General features: G+C 45.7%; 3 protein-coding genes across 4 annotated transcripts; 2 read left to right on the forward strand and 1 right to left on the reverse strand.

Moving 5' to 3' along the window:
• Nucleotides 1-213: 213 nt before the first annotated feature.
• On the forward strand, nt 214-10,352 carry LOC310856429 (uncharacterized protein; the record flags this gene model as incomplete). The annotated part of the gene is made up of 3 exons (XM_083761858.1): nt 214-229; nt 4,640-5,002; nt 9,381-10,352. The coding sequence occupies 3 exons, from the start codon at nt 214-216 to the stop codon at nt 10,313-10,315; spliced, it is 1,314 nt and encodes a 437-aa protein (XP_083617984.1). The 3' UTR covers nt 10,316-10,352.
• A 2,984-nt stretch (nt 10,353-13,336) lies between these two features.
• Nucleotides 13,337-18,504, reverse strand: vhll (von Hippel-Lindau tumor suppressor like). 2 transcript variants are annotated; one of them, XM_083784809.1, is made up of 4 exons: nt 18,456-18,504; nt 17,638-17,841; nt 15,508-15,648; nt 13,337-14,231 (listed from the first exon to the last, which is right to left on the reverse strand). In XM_083784809.1, the coding sequence occupies exons 2-4, from the start codon at nt 17,831-17,833 to the stop codon at nt 14,065-14,067; spliced, it is 504 nt and encodes a 167-aa protein (XP_083640935.1). In that variant the 5' UTR covers nt 17,834-17,841; nt 18,456-18,504; the 3' UTR covers nt 13,337-14,064. The 2 variants fall into 2 exon arrangements, with proteins under 2 accessions (XP_083640935.1, XP_083640934.1); XM_083784808.1 differs by having other exon boundaries at nt 18,252-18,496.
• A 2,630-nt stretch (nt 18,505-21,134) lies between these two features.
• LOC310856438 (ubiquitin carboxyl-terminal hydrolase 7-like) lies at nt 21,135-23,858 on the forward strand (the record flags this gene model as incomplete). Its single annotated transcript, XM_083761870.1, has 1 exon — nt 21,135-23,858. The coding sequence occupies exon 1, from the start codon at nt 21,270-21,272 to the stop codon at nt 23,856-23,858; it is 2,589 nt and encodes an 862-aa protein (XP_083617996.1). The 5' UTR covers nt 21,135-21,269.
• Nucleotides 23,859-24,158: the final 300 nt, after the last annotated feature.

Raw genomic sequence — 24,158 nt, forward strand, 5'->3', positions numbered from 1 at the left:
AATGTGAATAAGGTTTCTTTCTTTCTTTTTCAGTGACAGTTACCACCCTCCTCCAGCAGGGGGCGAAAGGCATACGGCGCTTCGGCGTTCGGTTCGGTAATGCCCTGTAGCCTTCACTGCGCATGCGCGTGACACGTGTAGACCCGGAAGTACAGTAAGTGTAGTTTTTATTATTATTTTTCCCATGGTTGGTGTTTTTGGAGCTGAAACAACATGTCACAGAAAGCAGGTAAAACACGTCTCATAACGGAGTTAAACCGGTGGTCCGCGGACCCCCAGGGGTCCCTGAGGGGGGTTCCAGGTGGTCCCCATGCAGCTGAATGATGTCGGTAACCAAATGGACCCTTATTAGATATTTAACTGTTCAGAGTCTTGACTCTTGAGGGTCCATTTGTTATTGTTTTATTATTGTTAAACATCTGCATTAGTTAATTTACTAGAAGTCTACATAATTAGAGAATGTAGAAGAATTGTTATTTTGCCTTTTATCTCTCCTAATGGAACCTACATCAATACAGCATGTTTTGGGTCTGAGAGGCTAAATGTCATCAGATGGTGGTCCGTGGCTCAGATGGGTCTGAGAGGCTAAATGTCATCAAACGGTGGTCCGTGGCTCAGATGGGTCTGAGAGGCTAAATGTCATCAAATGGTGGTCCATGGCTCAGATGGGTCTGAGAGGCTAAATGTCATCAAATGGTGGTCCGTGGCTCAGATGGGTCTGAGAGGCTAAATGTCATCAAACGGTGGTCCGTGGCTCAGATGGGTCTGAGAGGCTAAATGTCATCAAATGGTGGTCCATGGCTCAGATGGGTCTGAGAGGCTAAATGTCATCAAACGGTGGTCCGTGGCTCAGATGGGTCTGAGAGGCTAAATGTCATCAGATGGTGGTTCTGTGGCTCAGATGGGTCTGAGAGGCTAAATGTCATCAGATGGTGGTCCGTGGCTCAGATGGGTCTGAGAGGCTAAATGTCATCAGATGGTGGTCCGTGGCTCAGATGGGTCTGAGAGGCTAAATGTCATCAGATGGTGGTCCGTGGCTCAGATGGGTCTGATAGGACTTTTCTGATTGAATGTATGGGCTGTCAATCAGTAGGCCTACATGGGAGGGGTAGGGGAAGGGGCTAGGGGGGCGCCTCTCAAAAAATAGCTGATCTACAAGCTCACAATGCGTGAGCTCCGTGCGAGGCGTTGAGCTTGTCGATCGGCTTTTTTCAAACAGCCAAAGCTTAAATAGGTTTGAAGTGGTTAATATATGTTTTGTAATAATAAGTAACTAATTAACATCTTACAAGTAATTGTAGTGGAGTGAAAGTCTACAATTTGCCTCTGAGGTATACAGAACACCAGACAGTTTATAATTATCATGTGAACACCCAGACAGTTTATAATTATCATGTGAACACCCAGACAGTTTATAATTATCATGTGAACACCCCAGACAGTTTATAATTATCATGTGAACACCCCAGACAGTTTATAATTATCATGTGAACACCCCAGACAGTTTATAATTATCATGTGAACACCCAGACAGTTTATAATTATCATGTGAACACCCCAGACAGACAGTTTATAATTATCATGTGAACACCCAGACAGTTTATAATTATCATGTGAACACCCCAGACAGTTTATAATTCTCATGTGAACACCCCAGACAGTTTATAATTATCATGTGAAAACCCAGACAGTTTATAATTATCATGTGAAAACCCAGACAGTTTATAATTATTATGTGAACACCCCAGACAGTTTATCATTCTCATGTGAACACCCCAGACAGTTTATAATTCTCATGTGAACACCCCAGACAGTTTATAATTATCATGTGAACACCCAGACAGTTTATAATTATCATGTGAACACCCCAGGCAGTTTATAATTATCATGTGAACACCCCAGACAGTTTATAATTATCATGTGAACACCCCAGACAGTTTATAATTATCATGTGAACACCCAGACAGTTTATAATTATCATGTGAACACCCAGACAGTTTATAATTATCATGTGAACACCCAGACAGTTTATAATTATCATGTGAACACCCCAGACAGTTTATAATTATCATGTGAACACCCCAGACAGTTTATAATTCTCATGTGAACACCCAGACAGTTTATAATTATCATGTGAACACCCCAGACAGTTTATAATTATCATGTGAACACCCCAGACAGTTTATAATTATCATGTGAACACCCCAGACAGTTTATAATTATCATGTGAACACCCAGACAGTTTATAATTATCATGTGAACACCCCAGACAGTTTATAATTATCATGTGAACACCCCAGACAGTTTATAATTATCATGTGAACACCCAGACAGTTTATAATTATCATGTGAACACCCCAGACAGTTTATAATTATCATGTGAACACCCCAGACAGTTTATAATTATCATGTGAACACCCCAGACAGTTATCATGTGAACACCCCAGACAGTTTATAATTATCATGTGAACACCCCAGACAGTTTATAATTATCATGTGAACACGCAGACAGTTTATAATTCTCATGTGAACACCTCAGACAGTTTATAATTCTCATGTGAACACCCCAGACAGTTTATAATTATCATGTGAACACCCCAGACAGTTATCATGTGAACACCTCAGACAGTTTATAATTATCATGTGAACACCCCAGACAGTTATCATGTGAACACCCCAGACAGTTTATAATTATCATGTGAACACCCCAGACAGTTTATAATTATCATGTGAACACGCAGACAGTTTATAATTCTCATGTGAACACCTCAGACAGTTTATAATTCTCATGTGAACACCCCAGACAGACAGTTTATAATTATCATGTGAACACCCCAGACAGTTTATAATTATCATGTGAACACCCAGACAGTTTATAATTATCATGTGAACACCCAGACAGTTTATAATTATCATGTGAACACCCCAGGCAGTTTATAATTATCATGTGAACACCCCAGGCAGTTTATAATTATCATGTGAACACCCCAGACAGTTTATAATTATCATGTGAACACCCCAGACAGTTTATAATTATCATGTGAACACCCCAGACAGTTTATAATTCTCATGTGAACACCCAGACAGTTTATAATTATCATGTGAACACCTCAGACAGTTTATAATTATCATGTGAACACCCAGACAGTTTATAATTCTCATGTGAACACCCAGACATTTTATAATTCTTATGTGAACACCCAGACATTTTATAATTCTTATGTGAACACACCAGACAGTTTATAATTCTCATGTGAACACCCAGACAGTTTATAATTATCATGTGAACACCCCAGACAGTTTATAATTATCATGTGAACACCCCAGACAGTTTATAATTCTCATGTGAACACCCCAGACAGTTTATAATTATCATGTGAACACCCCAGACAGTTTATAATTATCATGTGAACACCCCAGACAGTTTATAATTATCATGTGAACACCCCAGACAGTTTATAATTATCATGTGAACACCCCAGACAGTTTATAATTATCATGTGAACACCCCAGACAGTTTATAATTATCATGTGAACACCCCAGACAGTTTATAATTATCATGTGAACACCTCAGACAGTTTATAATTCTCATGTGAACACCCAGACAGTTTATAATTATCATGTGAACACCCCAGACAGTTTATAATTATCACGTGAACACCCAGACAGTTTATAATTATCATGTGAACACCCCAGACAGTTTATAATTATCATGTGAACACCCCAGACAGTTTATAATTCTCATGTGAACACCCAGACAGTTTATAATTATCATGTGAAAACCCAGACAGTTTATAATTATTATGTGAACACCCCAGACAGTTTATCATTCTCATGTGAACACCCCAGACAGTTTATAATTCTCATGTGAACACCCCAGACAGTTTATAATTATCATGTGAACACCCAGACAGTTTATAATTATCATGTGAACACCTCAGACAGTTTATAATTATCATGTGAACACCCCAGACAGTTTATAATTATCATGTGAACACCCCAGACAGTTTATAATTATCATGTGAACACCTCAGACAGTTTATAATTCTCATGTGAACACCTCAGACAGTTTATAATTCTCATGTGAACACCCCAGACAGTTTGCAGCGTTCAGACTATGATGGCTTATTTTAGAGGCACCCTAGATGTCGCTAATGTAGTCTAGGCAAAACTTGGCAAAACGTGATATTTCTGCTTCCTCCCCTCTGTCTCTAACCTGACGCTGCCAGATGGGGGCGGTATTGGGTAACCATGTTCCCCAACACAGCACTCATCTGGGATCTCTCAGGGAGTTGAGCTGACACAAATCCGTTCCGTACCGAACCAATCAGCGTGAGCTAAGGGCGGGATATGTGCGAAACCGGATGTGAAGCTATCTAGACACGTCAATATGATTGGTTGTGTTTGCACGCCCACACGGTGATAGACAGACGGTCCCATCCAATCATCTACCAAGTATCTTGAAAAAAAGGAACAGCCCCGTCATCGAATTTGCTTCCGCGATCCCAGATCCCAATAAGCTGTGAAACAAATTTGTGTAGCAAGCTTCTTGGATCTGGCAGCGTCAGGTTACTCTGTCTCTGTCTCTGTCTCAACTATCTGTCTCTGTCTCAACTCCCTGTCTCTGTGTGTGTGAAGAGGAGAGGACCTCCAGGCTGGTCCAGGAGGAACCACAGCCTCCACACCGCCACCAGAAGACCTCCAGGCTGGTCCAGGAGGAACCACAGCCTCCACACCGCCACCAGAAGACCTCCAGGCTGGTCCAGGAGGAACCACAGCCTCCACACCGCCACCAGAAGACCTCCAGGCTGGTCCAGGAGGAACCACAGCCTCCACAACACCACCAGAAGACCTCCAGGCTGGTCCAGGAGGAACCACAGCCTCCACACCGCCACCAGAAGACCTCCAGGCTGGAGGAACGTCTGCAGATTAAAGTGGAACCAGAAGATGGTTCAACGGCGACGTCACTCCACAGGAAGACGAGGTCCAGCACCGTCTCGGGTATAAAATAAAATAAAACATTAAAATATAAAAACAATATCTTTATTATTACTCTAGCAAGACCAATACTCTTAACTCACCCACTGCCTAGATCGTCCTTTTGACCAATGCTCTTAAACTAAACGTTACGTTAATTTCAACGGTCTTTCATAGAACTGCCCCGACATTTGACCTTTGCCTTGAACCTTTAACACTCACACACTGCAGTAATGCCAGGTACCACAAGCTGACTTCAGGTCATAAATACCTATTTTTCCTGTGATGTTATTGTTGGCTACTGTGCTCACTCGCTCTCCGGTCTCGGCTCCTCTGAAATCAAACTGCGACAAATCCGTTTCCGGGTTAAGCTTGAGCGCCGAGTGGAGCGAAGAGAGCTTTGGAAGAACGTGGCGTCTGTGCCGGTGGAGGGTGGCGTGACGTCACCCGATGACGGTCCGGTGACGTCAGCTGATGATATCTGTGACCACCAGGCAGGCTTCGCAGGACTTCATCAGTCCGGACACCGACGGGACCCGCCATCTCGGGGACGAGTGCCGAAATAAGATTTCACTCAGTTTTTGAAGCAACCAAGAGGCCCATCGGAACAGCAAGCATCGCGGCAAGAATCGCGGCAGCAGCAGCTACAGTGACGGCCTCTCGGGCTGGCAGAGGCCACGATGGAGGACCAGGAGAGTCCGCCGCAGGCCGCGGAGGACGAGAATCCACCTCCGCAGGCCACGGACCAGAGCCCGGACAACACCGCGAGCCTGGAGGAACTGGAGGAACCACGCTTATGGTCCATGGCTCTGGCCATGGACCAGTCCATGGACCAGAGGCAGTCCACCAGCCTGTGCCCAGAACCGACATGGACAGACATGGACGAGAGGCTGGAACCGTCCGTGGACGAGAACAGCCTGGTGGTACAGGCCATGGATGAGAGGCTGGGACAGGCCATGGATGACCACAGCCTGGTGGTACATGCCATGGACGAGAGGCTGGAGAAGATGGACCGCCACAGCCCGACACCGGGCACCACGAACAACGACAGCCTGGCGCAGGCCATGGACCAGAGGCTGGCGAGCGTCATGGAGGAGAGGATGGAGAGGGTGCTGGACGAGAGGCTGGAGCGCGCCATGGAGGAGAGGCTGGCGAAGGTCCTCGACGAGCAGCTGGTGCAGGTCATCGACGACAGGATGGCGCAGGCCGTGGAGGAGAGGCTGGCGAGGGTCCTGGACGAGCAGCTGGCGCGGGCCATGAACGACGTCCTGGCGCAGGCCATCGACGAGAGGATGGGCCAGGCCATGGACGAAGGGCTGGCGCAGGCCTTCGACGAGAGGATGGCCCAGGCCATAGAGGAGAGGATGGCGAAGACCGTGGAGGAAAGGCTGGAAAGACGCGCCACGGACAGGAGTCCGAGTCCGGCACCGCCGCCCGCGATCGGCAGCCTGGCACCGCTGCCCCCGATCGGCAGCCTGGCACCGCTGCCCGCGATCGGCAGCCTGGCAAAGCTGCCCACGATCGGCGGCAGCGGTGCCAAGCAGCAGCAGCTCGGCACCGACGGCGCCATCCTGGCGGCCGCCCTGGAGGAGCGGGTGTCGCGGCTGCTGGAGGAGCGTCTGGCGCGGGAGCGCGCGCTGCAGGAGAAGCTCCTCCAGGCCATGGAGGACCGGCGCACGGCCATGGCCATGGAGGAGCGGCTGGTCCAGGAGCGCCTCGTCCAGGCCATGGAGGAGGAGCGCGTGGCCTCGGCCGCCGCCGAGCGCAAGGCGGCGCAGTGGCGTCTGGCCACGGCCATCGACCTGCGCCGCCGCGCCACCGAGAGGCTCCACCGCGGCGCCGAGGAGCGCCGCGCCGCCCAGGAGGCGCTGCTGCGCGGCGCCGAGGAGCGCGGCCTGGTGCAGGGCCGCCTGCTCTCCGCCATGGAGGACGAGAGGCTGGCGCTGGAGAGGCTGGGCCGCGCCATGGAGGAGCGGCGGGCCGCCCAGGAGAGGCTGGCCCTGGCCATGGAGGCGCGGCGCCTCTCGCACGACATGCTGGCGCAGGACGGGCTGGTGCGCGTGATGGAGGAGGAGGAGAAGGTGCAGGAGAAGGACCTGCTGGTGGAGCAGCTGGAGATGAGGGTGGTGCGGGCCATGGAGGCGCGCAAGGAGGCGCAGGAGAGGCTGGCGCGTCTCGCCGAGGAGGGGCGCGCCGTCAAGGAGGACGTGCTGGAGAGGCTGGAGCAGCTCAAGGGCCTCATACAGACCTTGGAGTAGAAGCTGTGTTAGTATAGTATAGTATAGTATAGTATAGTAGAAGCAGTGTTATTCTCCACATCAGCCTTTCTCTCCGACCACGTGGATCAAGCTCGGGAGATCCTGGAACAGGCATCGAACTGGCAACCTTGCGGCTACCGTCCTGTCACTCTACCCCTGAGCCAGGGGTAAGTTATCACATGTAACATTCCATCCAATCGGAACATCCACCACTGACGACAACAGGACGCACTGCTCTGAAGGAAGTCAAGGACTTCAAGTACCGTCATGGGCTCATGGGTCAACTCCACTTGCATGGAGGACCCTGAACGGCATGACCAATGTATGGAATATCCAACCTCCCCCGTCAATCCAAAGTCAGCTTCTATACAACGGTAGAGTCTGTTCTATACGGCAGTGCATGCTGGACCCTGAAGCCAACTCTGCAGGAGTCTAGGAGGCTCAACTCATGTAACTTAGATATCATTTTATGTAGACTTAGCACACTATAGTGTATACGCACATATACCATAGTTTCATTGTACAGATATTCTACTGTCAGACAGATGTTATGTTCTCAGCTTACTTATGATCCTAGATGACTGTTTCTATGTATGTGATGTATCACCATGTGTTGTTCTATTGTTCTATTTCTATGTATGTGATGTATCACCAAGTGTTGTTCTATTGTTCTATTTCTATGTATGTGATGTATCACCATGTGTTGTTCTTGCTTACTGTAAAATCGCTCTGGATTAAGGGTGTCTGATAAATCACTACATTGTAAATTGTTATAGACAAGTTTTTAGGTTTTTATTGAATTATGAAAGATCGCCGTATTCACTATCATCTGGTTAGCTCCCGGTTGCTATAGCTAACGTCTTCATTAGCATCTGGTTAACTCCCGGTTGCTATAGCTAACGTCTTCACTAGCATCTGGTTAGCTCCCAGTTGCTATAGCTAACGTCTTCATTAGCATCTGGTTAACTCCCGGTTGCTATAGCTAACGTCTTCACTAGCATCTGGTTAGCTCCCAGTTGCTATAGCTAACGTCTTCATTAGCATCTGGTTAGCTCCCAGTTGCTATAGCTAACGTCTTCATTAGCATCTGGTTAACTCCCGGTTGCTATAGCTAACGTCTTCACTAGCATCTGGTTAGCTCCCAGTTGCTATAGCTAACGTCTTCATTAGCATCTGGTTAACTCCCGGTTGCTATAGCTAACGTCTTCACTATCATCTGGTTAGCTCCCGGTTGCTATAGCTAAAGTCTTCATTAGCATCTGGTTAACTCCCGGTTGCTATAGCTAACGTCTTCACTAGCATCTGGTTAGCTCCCTATCTCTAAGGGAGGTACCAGCCACCCGTCGAAGAAAACTAATTTCGGCAGCTTGTATTCGCAACCTTATTCTTTCGGTCATGACCCACACTTCATGACCATAGGTGAGAGTAGGAACACTTCATGACCATAGGTGAGAGTAGGAACACTTCATGACCATAGGTGAGAGTAGGAACACTTCATGACCATAGGTGAGAGTAGGAACACTTCATGACCATAGGTGAGAGTAGGAACACTTCATGACCATAGGTGAGAGTAGGAACACTTCATGACCATAGTTGAGAGTAGGAACACTTCATGACCATAGGTGAGAGTAGGAACACTTCATGACCATAGGTGAGAGTAGGAACACTTCATGACCATAGGTGAGAGTAGGAACACTTCATGACCATAGGTGAGAGTAGGAACGAAGATTGCTCGGTAGACAGAGAGCTTTGCCTTCTGGCTCAACTCTCTTTTCGTCACAACAGTGCGGTACAGCGACTGCAATACCGCCCCTGCCGCTCCGATCTCTCGGATTGTATTTCCCAGATTGCGTTTTTGATCAAAACAAGTTTTAGAAAAATTCACGCCTCGAGTGGCCATTAGCTAACCTGTTCACGACCTGGGGTCATTTTTGCCCCCGATAAAGACACCTCACTGAAAGCCCTCAGCAGCGAAAGGACTGCAGACCAAAACGATTCTGGCAGTCGATGTTGTAACAAATCCCCTTTTTTGCGATTTGCTAATATTTTTTGACTCAAGAATCAGGTTTTATTGTCATATAAACCTTGTTCAAGCTAACAACGTGCATTGACTCTATATGGTTTTCCTCTTCTCCTTTGTCTAGACTCTGAGTGTGAAGAGGATTTCCCCAGTCTGGTCCAGGAGGAACCACAGCCTCCACAACACCAGGAGAGGAGCTCCAGGCTGGTCCAGGACGAACCACAACCTCCACAGATTAAAGAGGAACAGGAGGAGCTGCTAGAAACACCAGAGGAGGCTGAAGGGTCAACGTGGACGAGTGAAGAAGAAGAAGAAGATGAAAACAGAGAGACGGAGCCTCTAGCCAGCACCTCGACCGAACACATGAGAACAGAAGCGTATATAAAGTACTGGGTCGGCTCGCAGCAGTCGACAAGCAAAGAGGGGCTCCTCTCTTCGACGTCGCGCCGCTCTGAATCAGACACAGAAGACGACAACGGCATGGTGTGGGAGGAGACCATGGAATATCAGTCCGCTCTAGTAAACACTCTTAAATCGCAGAAGAAACCCTTTAGCTGTACGGAGTGCGACAAAACGTTTGACCGAAAGTCTCACCTGGACAGGCACACGATGACCCACACGGGGGAGAAACCCTACACGTGCACGGTGTGCGGCAAAAGCTACGGCCAGAGGGGCAATCTGAAGTCGCACATGATGACGCACACAGGGGAAAAACCCTTTAGCTGTACCATTTGCGGCAAAGGCTGTGGTCACATGAGCAACCTGAGAAAACACATGCGGACCCACACGGGCGAAAAGCCCTACACGTGTGCAATCTGTGGGAAAGGCTGCGGTCGCATCGACGACCTAAAGAACCACATGAGGACTCACACAGGGGAAAAACCCTTTACGTGTACGGTTTGTGGCAAAGGCTTCAGTCAAACGGCCCATGTGACCGCGCACATGACGACGCACACGAAGGAAAAACCCTTCACTTGTTCCGTCTGCGGTAAAGGCTTTGGTCAATTGGGTAATCTGAAAACACACACGAAGAGGGCGCACACGGTGGAGCCCGACTGAACTATAAATGTCTTTATAGTTCCACCACTGCATATAATCTATAATGCCTAAAATGCTACATACCTGTAGACAAGTATGTACCTGTATCGCCTCTGTCGGGTTGTTTGAAATAAACTATTTAGTTTGAAATAAACTATTTCCGCTGCCCCCCCCCCCAGGTTGGCAGAGGAAGTATAGCGCCCAGGATTACATTAGATAATTGGCACTGGGTGAAAAGAAAACTGGGTTACAAAATCGTGGGATAAAAATTTAAATAAATAAACTATTTAAAAACAAATGTAGTGAACTACATAAAGTCCCTCACATCTTTATGTAAATTACATCTTTATGTAAATTACATCCTCCGGCCGTGGCTCAGGAGGTAGAGCGGGTCGTCCAATGATCCGTGGGTCTGCAGTTCAAATCCCGGCTCCTCCTCCTGTCCACATGTGGAAGTGTCCTTGAGCAAGACACTGAACCCCACCCTGCCTCCAATGAGTCGGTCGGTGTGAGCTGAGCTCAGCTCGCCACCATCGGTGTGTGAATGTGGGAAGTGAGGACGCTGGCGTCGACTGTTCGCCGCTTCACCTCCCAATGAATGAATGAATGGACCGTTGTTGAAAAGCGCTATAAAAATGCAATTCATTATTGCCCAAATAATCCTACATTAGTTCAAACTGTGAACTGTGGCATTGAAATATACTTAACAAAGACCCATGAGTCCATTTGGTTCTATGTGTACTCTTAGAGTTACAGGCAACCCTTTAAGGGTCCATTTCAGCCAGTCAGTGATTCATTCTCTATTGAACAATAGTCAGTCAGTGATTCATTCTATTAGTGAACAATAGTCAGTCAGTGATTCATTCTATTAGTGAACAATAATCAGTCAGTGAATCACTGACTATTGTTTAAAGAAATCTTTTGTAAAGTGTGAAAGCTTCCTCTAGCGAGCTGAAGTTCATGTGTGGAGTCACACTGCCCTCTACTGACAACATTGGTGTACTGCTGCTGCAGAATAATGGTTGGCTATGAATCGGTTTTTTTCTGTTCTTATTCGTATCATTTTCATCATAGTTTGTGTTTATTGTTAATGCTGCTAAAATTAAGACTTTCTTGAAGCCTGAAAACCTGACCGTAGATGAAGAATGGTTCATATTATAAACCTGAGCATTGATGAAGAATGGTTCATATTATAAACCTGACCGTAGATGAAGAATGGTTCATATTATAAACCTGACCGTAGATGAAGAATGGTTCATATTATAAACCTGACCGTTGATGAAGAATGGTTCATATTTATAAACCTGACTGTTGATGAAGAATGGTTCATATTATAAACCTGACTGTTGATGAAGAATGGTTCACATTATAAACCTGACCGTAGATGAAGAATGGTTCATATTTATAAACCTGACTGTTGATGAAGAATGGTTCATATTATAAACCTGACCGTAGATGAAGAATGGTTCATATTATAAACCTGACCGTAGATGAAGAATGGTTCATATTATAAACCTGACCGTTGATGAAGAATGGTTCATATTTATAAACCTGACTGTTGATGAAGAATGGTTCATATTATAAACCTGACTGTTGATGAAGAATGGTTCATATTTATAAACCTGACTGTAGATGAAGAATGGTTCATATTTATAAACCTGACTGTTGATGAAGAATGGTTCACATTATAAACCTGACCGTAGATGAAGAATGGTTCATATTTATAAACCTGACTGTTGATGAAGAATGGTTCATATTATAAACCTGACCGTAGATGAAGAATGGTTCATATTATAAACCTGACCGTAGATGAAGAATGGTTCATATTATAAACCTGACCGTTGATGAAGAATGGTTCATATTTATAAACCTGACTGTTGATGAAGAATGGTTCATATGTATAAACCTGACTGTAGATGAAGAATGGTTCATATTTATAAACCTGACTGTTGATGAAGAATGGTTCATATTTATAAACCTGACTGTAGATGAAGAATGGTTCATATTTATAAACCTGACTGTAGATGAAGAATGGTTCATATTTATAAACCTGACTGTAGATGAAGAATGGTTCATATTTATAAACCTGACTGTAGATGAAGAATGGTTCATATTTATAAACCTGACCGTAGATGAAGAATGGTTCATATTATAAACCTGACTGTAGATGAAGAATGGTTCATATTTATAAACCTGACTGTTGATGAAGAATGGTTCATATTATAAACCTGACTGTAGATGAAGGATGGTTCATATTTATAAACCTGACTGTAGATGAAGAATGGTTCATATTATAAACCTGACTGTAGATGAAGAATGGTTCATATTTATAAACCTGACTGTTGATGAAGAATGGTTCATATTATAAACCTGACTGTAGATGAAGAATGGTTCATATTTATAAACCTGACCGTTGATGAAGAATGGTTCATATTATAAACCTGACTGTTGATGAAGAATGGTTCATATTTATAAACCTGACCGTAGATAAAGAATGGTTCATATTTATAAACCTGACCGTTGATGAAGAATGGTTCATATTATAAACCTGACCGTAGATGAAGAATGGTTCATATTTATAAACCTGACCGTAGATGAAGAATGGTTCATATTTATAAACCTGACCGTATATGAAGAATGGTTCATATTTATAAACCTGACTGTAGATAAAGAATGGTTCATATTTATAAACCTGACTGTAGATGAAGAATGGTTCATATTATAAACCTGACCGTTGATGAAGAATGGTTCATATTTAAAACCTGACCGTAGATGAAGAATGGTTCATATTATAAACCTGACCGTTGATGAAGAATGGTTCATATTTAAAACCTGACCGTAGATGAAGAATGGTTCATATTTATAAACCTGACCGTAGATGAAGAATGGTTCATATTTATAAACCTGACTGTTGATGAAGAATGGTTCATATTATAAACCTGACCGTAGATGAAGAATGGTTCATATTTATAAACCTGACTGTTGATGAAGAATGGTTCATATTATAAACCTGACCGTAGATGAAGAATGGTTCATATTTATTGTATTATGTGACATCAGATGAATTGTACAGACACTCCAGAGACATGCATTCTGTAGCTTTATGAAATATATTGTACATTGTACAGGATTATGAAATATCAAGCATTCCGATAGGCCAGCGAGGACACGGAGTGTAACAAGCATTCTGATAGGCCGAGGCCATGGAATGTAGCATTCTGATAGGCTGATGACATAGCCAATAAGGCACAATGAAGAAGCAGGGTAAAGGCCAAACCACACCAAAGGGTCAAGACGGTTTAACGACCGTTTGGACCCAAGGAGTTGCATGGCGACCTCTGGTGGTTATAGGGCGTTAGGGCACATCATATATGCGCCAGAAAGCGTCTAGCCCATTTTGACCCGAGGACAATTCTACAAATGTCTTCTAAATCCTACATAGTTTTCTGGAAAAAAACCCATGTTTCTATGTCATGTTTCTATGTCAGTGGTTTTCACAGGGTTAAAGTTAAACCCCATGTTTCTGTCAGTGGTGCTCAACCTTTTTCATATCAAGGTCCCCCAAAAATATCTGGATTTGGCCGCCGACCCCCCATCTGAAAATATGTTGTTCCAGGGACCCCCATCTGAAAATATGTTGTTCCAGGGACCCCCATCTGAAGATATGTTGTTCCAGGGACCCCCATCTGAAGATATGTTGTTCCAGGGACCCCCCCAGAAGCGAAGATTTGAGCTAAGGTCTGTAGTCAGTCAGGAGGTTAGATGGGGGGTCAGAGGTCAGAGGTTAGATGGGGGGTCAGCTCCTGCAGATCTCTCATTAGGTCAGGAGGTCGTCTCAGCTCGTGTCTTAGAGCCGCTGGAATGTCCAGAAGTCTGAAGTCCTCGTCCTTCACCAGCTCTCTGACCGCCATGAGACAGCTGTCCCTCAGGGAGTACACTGAGACAGACAGACAGGCAGACATAACGGTTGATTTTGCATATTTAATACAGTGATAACGGGTGAATTGGCTGAAGGAAAAGGTTGACACTATGGCAGGTAAATAAAATGTTGGGACATGTGGAGTTTGCTTTGGAGTTGCCCAAACTGCAAGAGCACATTTGAGTGAGGAGTCTGCTATGAACACAACACCAGATATATAGCTAGATAGCTATAAATATGATTCTAGGCATACTTATACCTATTATATCTGCTCTTTTTTGCCCAAATGACCGCCGTCACCCTTTCTCCCCCGCAAGCAGTGAAGTTCACACCTCCCTCCCGGATGGAGGTGTGTTGTTCATGCTAATGGGTCAATTTGCATTCCAACTACTTCCACATGTAGGCAAACTTACATTACGAATGTACTCACAGCATCAACATGTAGACTAAATGTTGTTTTACAATTTACAATTTACAATTTAGGCATTTAGCAGACGCTCTTAATCCAGAGCGACTTACATTTAAGCAAGAACAAAAGCATGGGAATACATCACATAAAAGCATTTATCATGAAACATGCGTAAGCTAAGAAGGTAACCGTGGAATATCTATATAATGAAACTATACATACACTATACATATAAACTATACATATTTACTACTATGCTATACATATGTACTATGGCGTGCTATGACTATATACAATACAATTATAGTGCTGTCTACATAACATGCTATAAGTCTGTGTCAAATGCTATCTAAGTCTACAGAAATGCTATCTAAGGGGTTAGGGTAAGTGCTATGGGCCATGATGGAGTCTGAAAAGGTGGGTTTTCAGGCTACGGCGGAAGACATGGCATCAACATGTAGACTAAATGTTGTTTTAGAGGTTATATTTGTTATATGCCGTTTGCAGAAATAACAATGTCTGGTTGGTGATGATAAAAATAAATAAATTATCCTGATGGTTCGGAACTTCGGAGGGCACGCTAAAACCGGCATTATAGCCTGCTGCTGTGGACTTGTTTGTTCCACAGCCTATTCTGGCATATAAATATCGCCAGCTCTTCGTCAGTCAAAAGATAACAGTTCTGTCCGTCCTTCTTTGTCTGTAAACCTTTCTGCAAGCGACCAGTGGAACTGGTTTCCACGCACGCACGAATTAACGCACGAGTTACTACTACTACTACTGACCTGGTGAGGTGAAGTCCACAGGGAGGTGTACTAGGTGACCTGGTACTGACCTGGTGAGGTGAAGTCCACTGGGAGGTGTTCTAGGTGACCTGGTACTGACCTGGTGAGGTGATGTCCACTGGGAGGTGTTCTGGGTGACCGTGGTCGTTCCAGCGTAGCGTAGCTGTAGGCATGTAGACATCTCTACCGTTCACCAACAGTCTGGCTCCGTTTCGAGACGCTCGGAACACCCATGGATGAGCTGTGAGTAAAAACATGGTTTTTGGACCAAACTAATAATTACAAAAAGTAATTACTTTTCTAATTCTTTGATCGTCTCAAAACATAGAAGGGTTACAACACATTTACAACACATTTTTTGTTGTTTTTCTTCTTTGTAATTATTTGTTTGGTCCAAAATATTGTGTGTGTGTGTTGTCATGATTTGTCACGACAAGAGTTGGCTTCGTACGACGCTTAAAAGGTCTTTAAATAAATAATTTAAGAAATGCCTATGGGGAAAAATGCATTGCGATTAATTTCCTGGGCCGCTCGTTGTTCTGAAAGAGGGAGGGACTGCGACGCTCTATATACTCAGATAGATCATGTGTAGAATAAAACTATCTAGTTTAGTATAAATTAAGGTCACATATATATACTCAGATAGGAGGTCATGTGTAGAATAATAGTTTAGTATAAATTAAGGTCACGTGTATATATACTCAGATAGGAGGTCATGTGTAGAATAATAGTTTAGTATAAATTAAGGTCACATATATATACTCAGATAGGAGGTCATGTGTAGAATAATAGTTTAGTATAAATTAAGGTCACGTGTATATATACTCAGATAGGAGGTCATGTGTAGAATAAAACTATAGTTTAGTATAAATTAAGGTCACATATATATACTCAGATAGGAGGTCATGTGTAGAATAATAGTTTAGTATAAATTAAGGTCACGTGTATATATACTCAGATAGGTGTTCATGTGTAGAATAAAACTATAGTTTAGTATAAATTAAGGTCACGTGTATATATACTCAGATAGGAGGTCATGTGTAGAATAAAACTATAGTTTAGTATAAATTAAAGTAACATACTCAGATAGGTGGTCATGTGGAGAATAAAACTATAGTTTAGTATATATTAAGGTCATGTGTATATATACTCAGATAGGAGGTCATGTGTAGAATAAAACTATAGTTTAGTATAAATTAAAGTAACATACTCAGATAGGTGGTCATGTGGAGAATAAAACTATAGTTTAGTATAAATTAAAGTAACATACTCAGATAGGTGGTCATGTGGAGAATAAAACTATAGTTTAGTATAAATTAAGGTAACATACTCAGATAGGTGGTCATGTGGAGAATAAAACTATAGTTTAGTATAAATTAAGGTAACATACTCAGATAGGTGGTCATGTGGAGAATAAAACTATAGTTTAGTATAAATTAAAGTAACATACTCAGATAGGTGGTCATGTGGAGAATAAAACTATAGTTTAGTATAAATTAAAGTAACATACTCAGATAGGTGGTCATGTGGAGAATAAAACTATAGTTTAGTATAAATTAAAGTAACATACTCAGATAGGTGGTCATGTGTAGAATAAAACTATAGTTTAGTATAAATTAAAGTAACATACTCAGATAGGTGGTCATGTGGAGAATAAAACTATAGTTTAGTATAAATTAAAGTAACATACTCAGATAGGTGGTCATGTGGAGAATAAAACTATAGTTTAGTATAAATTAAAGTAACATACTCAGATAGGTGGTCATGTGGAGAATAAAACTATAGTTTAGTATAAATTAAAGTAACATACTCAGATAGGTGGTCATGTGGAGAATAAAACTATAGTTTAGTATAAATTAAGGTAACATACTCAGATAGGTGGTCATGTGGAGAATAAAACTATAGTTTAGTATAAATTAAGGTAACATACTCAGATAGGTGGTCATGTGGAGAATAAAACTATAGTTTAGTATAAATTAAGGTAACATACTCAGATAGGTGGTCATGTGGAGAATAAAACTATAGTTTAGTATAAATTAAAGTAACATACTCAGATAGGTGGTCATGTGGAGAATAAAACTATAGTTTAGTATAAATTAAAGTAACATACTCAGATAGGTGGTCATGTGGAGAATAAAACTATAGTTTAGTATAAATTAAGGTCACATACTCAGATAGGTGGTCATGTGGAGAATAAAACTATAGTTTAGTATAAATTAAGGTCACATACTCAGATAGGTGGTCATGTGGAGAACGCGTCCAGGTCCGATGTCTCCATAACTGACCGGACGTCCGTTAAAGTCCAGCCACCAGCTGGCGACGTCGGAGCCGGTTCTGTTGAAGAAGTTCACGTGAGTCTGGAGGTCAGAGTTCACTGATCTAAGACGGGCCTCACGTCCTGAATCCTCTCCTTCCTCTTCATCCATAGTTTAGTCTGAACACACACGCACACGTGTACGCACGCACGTGCACACACACACACACACACGTGTACGTGTGCACGCACGTTACGTACATACACGCACACACACACACACACACACACAGGGAGGGAGTTCAACAAACCATGTGCAACCCAGATTCGGCACAAACAAGGGACTACCTTGAGAGCCTACCCAGAGCAGCTTTGATTGTAATAGTCTGCGACATTTCTTAACGGCTGTTGGTAGGGCGTAAGGCGTTCCACATTTTTTTATTCTGGCAGGAGAGAAATTAATTTATAACCCAAATTGTTTGAGCCAAATCTGGGTTGAGTAAAAGTACAATATTTTCCTCTGAGATATATAGTATGGAAGTAAAAGTAGTGGAATAGGAAATACTCGGGTAAAGAAGTACTATACTTACACCACTGAAGAGATGCAGTCACATCCATATGGTAAATATTGTGATCCAATAATACTGAGTATCTTATTCTTTAGCACAGAGCACTGTGTTTACACATGTTTAAATACAATAAACACTACTGTTGTCTACTGACAGTCTAGTAGTTTAAATACAATATATTGTACTGTCTAACGTCATATTATTATAATAATAACAATAACAAACTGTGTGAATAAAGTATCTTCTTTGACACGTCGCTGCTGTTTTCTTTTTTGCTATCTGTGTTGTTGCCAGATGTCGCGAGAGAAACAAGCGGTCATTGGACTGAAATTTGAAAATGAGAGAGTTTATTTATTTTGGTCATTATAACAAATCAATACAGTGCCTGCTTCTTTTTTTGCAAAAGAAACATTGACCAAAAAGGTGTAGGCTGAAGCCTAAGCTTATAGTGTCTACCCTTCTAACAGATAAATGGTAAAATAATACAACAAATAAACAGAAGGGGGGGGGGGAAAACAAGAAAACAAAACAAAAACAAACAAACATAACATAAAACAAAAACAAAGACAGACAGGACAATACAGTTAACAGGAACAAGACAACAAAGAACAAAAACAACAAAACACAAAACGAGAAAACAAAACATCAGTCATCATCATCAGCAGATCTACAAGCTCACAACACGTAGAAAGACACACTTTACTTGTACATCGATGCTATTTGACTTTTAATTAAATACACACATTGTTGTACAGATTCCAGGCGGGGCCGCGGGGGTCCCTGCTAGCCTGGTGAGTGTTTTCAGATGGGGGTCCGAACCCAACCCAACGTATACGAATTCAGGCCAGGGGGAATATTTGAGAACCTAATGTTTAAACAACAATAGGAAACAATTAAGACCAAATACAAACAAGACCCTAAAAAAACTCTACCAATAAATATTTATTTACAAGCAACTCTACAGGAAGAAACAAGCCCAAAGCCGCTTATAATAAGCAGACATGGCAACAGCGGTCGAGAGACGGAAGGGGGCGTCCCCGCCCTGACCTTAAAGAGAAACAACAGCAGGGCGCCCCCTACAGTACGGGAGGAGGAACTCAGATCAGTCTTTTACTTTGATTACATTAAATACTGTATTAGTCAGCAACAGAGGTGGAGCAAGTACTGTTGTGTTTACTAATAAAGTAGTAGGCCTAGTATCGATACTAAAGTACTCAGTGTTGTGTTTACTAATAAAGTAGAAGTATCGATACTAAAGTACTCAGTGTTGTGTTTACTAATAAAGTAGAAGTATCGATACTAAAGTACTCAGTGTTGTGTTAATAATAAAGTAGAAGTATCGATACTAAAGTACTCAGTGTTGCGTTTACTAATAAAGTAGAATCGTATCGATACTGCAACAGAAATACATCCAGGCTGGGCACACTTGAACTTCCATGCCCGACAGAAGAAGCTGTGTTTTGCGTCATTTCCATTTTTTTTAGACAGCTGGTGGATGAAAAAGAAGCTCCGCCCACGCGGCAGGTTGCAGCTGGGGGAAGCTTTTCCGGGAATCTTGACGACGCGGCAGTCTGCCGTGTGGGCGGAGCTTCTTTTCCATCCACCAGCTGTCTAAAAAACCCGGAAAAGACGTTGGGCGTCAGCTTCCTTTGGCCGTGCCTGTCTGCTCAAGTGTGCCCAGACTCATCCCAGTTCCAGTAGGGCTGAGAAGCTCCCTCTACACTGTTTCCACACCTAAGCGCAAAACGACCGACAGCCGCGGACAGAAGAAGCTGTACGCAGCTTCTTTTTCCGGGTTTTTAGACAGCTGGTGGATGGAAATTAAGCTCCACCTCCGCGGACGACTGACGCGGAAGAGAGACAGACAACCCCTTCAGCCAATCAGTGTAACGAAAAAGTGACGTCATTGCTTTAAATTGCTTTCATAGCATGTTTTGGTCTGTCTCAGAAGGGGGATCCTACTTCCATGCATTAAGCAGACCTGAGCTCCTTTTAAGGGAATGTCTACGTCACACTTGAGCTACGTACGTGAGCTGGCGTGATGTAATTTACGTTGCTAATATGTCATACGTCTGACATTATATCTTTAGCCACAGCGAAACACCATCAAGAGATCTTCTTATAGATACAGATCCTCAACCCAGTGCCATATTTTTAAACCAGCCCCTACTCGGTGACATGCGAGGAGATTTGTGCACCGGAGTCATCGCAGAACAAGCCGAACTGCAGAGGCTCGACCTGTCGCCCGGCTCACCCCCGCACCCTGCGAGCCCCCATCGGCAGCCCGACCTCTCGCCCGGCTCACCTCTTCTTGACCTGGACGAGGTCACGAAAGGACACAAAGACACCACAGACGGTGGACCGTTGGCCAACATGGACCCTCGCGACGACTCTGCGAAAGTCTGCGAGCGACGGCTCTGCGATGGCGAGCCAATGGAGACGGACGACTGTGACGTGGACGACTGTGACGCGGACGACCCACCGAGACCCCCGAGCGACCCGCCGTCCTGCGGGGAAGCGGCCGCGGACGTCGGGGAGCTCGACGACACCACCAGCTGCCGGCAGGAGGCGACGTTTGGCTTCACGGTGGAACATTTCAGCCGGCTCACGGAGGTCGTGCTGAGCCCGCCCTGCCTGGTCCGCGGCCTCCTCTGGAGGATGATGGTGACCCCCGCCAGGCAATTCTCGGGATCGCGATCCGTCGGCTTCTACCTGCAGTGCTGCCCAGGCTCGGGCTCCTCCTCCTCTGCTCCGTGGTGGTGCCACGCCACGGCCGCCATGACGGTGGTCAACCGCAGAGACGGCGAGAAGAGCGTCCGCCGCACGCTCAGCTACGTCTTTTATCACAAGGAGAACGACCGCGGATACCCCGACTTCATGCCTTGGGCCAGCGCGCTCGACCCTGGGAGGGGATTCATCGAGGACGACGAGGTCATCTTTGAGGTCTTAATCCGGGCCGACGCCCCGCATGGGGTGGGCTGGGACTCCAAGAAACACACGGGCTACGTGGGCCTGAAGAACCAGGGAGCGACCTGCTACATGAACAGCCTGCTGGAGACGCTGTTCTTCAGCAACCAGCTGAGACGGGCCGTCTACATGATGCCCACGGAGGGCAAGAGCATCCCTCTCGCCCTGCAGAGGGTCTTCTACCAGCTGCAGCACAGCGACAAGCCCGTCAGCACCAAGAAACTCACAGAGTCCTTCGGCTGGGACACGATAGACAGCTTCATGCAACAAGACGTGCAGGAGATGTGCAGAATTCTGCTGGACACCGTCGAGAATAACATGAAAGGCACTTGTGTCGAGGGGACCATCCCCAAGCTCTTCAGAGGGAAGATGGTGTCATACATCCAGTGTAAGCATGTCGACTACGGTTCAGAGAGGATAGAGGACTACTATGATATCCAGCTCAGCATCAAAGGAAAGAAGAACCTCTTTGAGTCTTTCAAAGACTACGTGGCAACAGAACAGTTGGATGCAGACAACAAATATGACGCAGGAGAGCACGGCCTGCAGGAAGCGGAGAAGGGGGTGAAGTTTCTGACCTTCCCTCCCATTCTGCACCTGCATCTGATGAGGTTCATGTACGACCCGCAGACCGACCAAAACCAAAAGATCAACGACAGGTTGGAGTTCCCGGAGCAGCTCTGCCTGGACGAGTTTCTCCAGAAGGCCGACTCGGAGGACCCGGCCGACTACATCCTGCACGCGGTGCTGGTGCACAGCGGGGACAACCACGGAGGACACTACGTGGTTTGCCTCAACCCCAAAGGGGACGGCGACTGGTGCAAGTTTGACGACGACGTCGTGTCTCGGTGCACCAAGGAGGAAGCTGTCGAACACAACTACGGTGGCCACGATGACCTCTCGGTCCGCCACTGCTCCAGCGCCTACATGTTGGTGTACGTCCGCCAGTCCAAGCTCGGCGAGGTCCTCCAGCCGCTGACGGAGTCGGACATCCCCCGGCAGCTGGTGGAACGTCTGCAGAAGGAGACGAGGGCAGAGGAGCAGATGTGGAAGCGGTGGCAGAAGGAGCAACTCAACATGACGGTCAGGATAGTGACAGAGGAGCAGTTCTGTGATCACCAGGGCAACGACCTGTATGACGACGAGAAGGTGCACTACAGCGAGGTCAGGGAGCCAAAGACCTCCACGCTGGAGCAGTTCCTCCAGAACCTTTCCCACACCATGCGTCTCAAACCGGACCAGATGAGGCTGTGGCCCATGCGGTACCGGAGCAACGGCACCAAGCGGCCCACCATGCTCGACTATGAGGCTGACCACGGCAAGTCCATCGACAACTACAAGTCCGTCGACAACGACTGGACCGTATTCCTGGAGACGGTGGATCAAGAGACGGCCACCAGCGGCAACACCTTACCCAAGTACGACAAAGACCACGACGTCATGTTGTTCTTGAAGATGTACGATCCCCAAAGCAGAACGTTGACATACTGTGGATGTGTCCACAAGACCGCTACGTCCTGCACCATGCGAGACCTGCTGCCGCTCATGTGTGAGAGAGCACGGTTCGAGCGGGAGACAAGCCTCGTCGTCTACGAGGAGGTGAAGCCCAACGAATCGAAGCGGATCTACAACTATGACGCTCCTCTGGACAACGTGGTGTACGATCCAAACGACGACGCGCTCATCCTGGTCTTCCAGAAGGACGAGCCTGAGAAGGACGGCGGTCGGCTGCCCACGGCCAAGGACTACTTCCAGGACGTGTACGACCGAGTGAATGTCACGTTCTGGGACAATAACGACCCCAGTGACCCCGGCGTCGCGGTCACGCTCTCAAAACGCATGAGCTACGCCGAGGTGGTGAAGGCAGTGGCTCAGAGGCTGAACATGGACCCCGTGCTGCTGCAGCTGGGCTACGTGGGCGACGGTCCCACGTGGACCGCCATTAGACACAACTACAAGGGAACGCTACGAGAACTGCTGCAGAATCGCAAGCCACGGCTCCACTACCGACGGCTGAAGGTCCAGATCGCGGCGGCGGACTCGGAGAACAGGAGGAGCTTCAGGGTCGTTTGGCTCAACGGCCAGTTCGGGGAGGAGGACATCACCCTCCACCCGCCCAAGCACGGCTGCGTGCGGGACCTGCTGGACGAGTGCAAGAAGACCGTCGACCTCTCCGTCATCAAAAAGGGTTCTGAGACGCTCCGGCTGTTGGAGATCCTCAACCACAACATCGTCCAGGTGCACGGGGAGGACGAGCTGCTGGAGTGTCTGTACGCCCTCGGGACCTTCCGCGTGGAGGAGGTCCCCGTGGACCAGCTGGACGTCAGCGGAGACGACGAGATGCTGGTTCCCGTCGCTCACTACCACAAGGACGTGCGGACCTTCGGCGTGCCCTTCCTGCTCAGGGTCCGACAGGGCGCGGCGTTCCGCGAGGTGAGGCGGAGGATCCAGATCACGCTGGACGTCCGGGACGCAGAGTTCGAGAGGTTCAGGTTCGCCATCGCGACCGACAACAAACCGCATCGCTACATCGACGCGGACGAGTACGAGGTGGACCTGAAGGACTTTAAGGCACAGCCCGGTAACGTGAGCCAGCCCTGGCTGCTGCTGGACCACATCCACAGAGCGCCGGCCGCTCCCAGGAGAGGTCGCTGTGCGTGAATTAACTCGTTTAGTTCAGTTCGAGGGTCAAGGTTGTACTTTATTGTCACATCTCGTGTAGGCCTACATAAGAGTAAAACTTATTTTTGTTTGGCTTCCTTCAGACAATGCGGCAGCATTTATATAATAAAACAGCACACAGAGGGATAGGATATAGAGTGTAAACAAAGAGTAAAAAAAAGAGTATCATGTCCATGTGCATATTCTCCCTGTAGTAACAAAGTTAAATGGTAAATGGTGCATTTCTATAGAGCCTTGGATAAAGGCGCTATATAAATGCACCATTTACCAGCGCCTTAC

The sequence above is a fragment of the Protomyctophum parallelum genome, assembly GCF_964188405.1.
Source record: "Protomyctophum parallelum genome assembly, chromosome: 1".
Classification (NCBI taxonomy): domain Eukaryota; kingdom Metazoa; phylum Chordata; class Actinopteri; order Myctophiformes; family Myctophidae; genus Protomyctophum; species Protomyctophum parallelum.

Coding starts and splice junctions, on each gene's coding strand:
- vhll (XM_083784809.1), bottom strand. CDS start 17,833: ATGGATGAAGAGGAAGGAGAGGATTCAGGACGTGAGGCCCGTCTTAGA. Junction 15,649..17,637: donor CCACATGACCACCTATCTGA/GTATGTGACCTT, acceptor TTTTACTCACAG/CTCATCCATGGGTGTTCCGA. Junction 14,232..15,507: donor AGTGGACATCACCTCACCAG/GTCAGTACCAGG, acceptor TGTCTGTCTCAG/TGTACTCCCTGAGGGACAGC.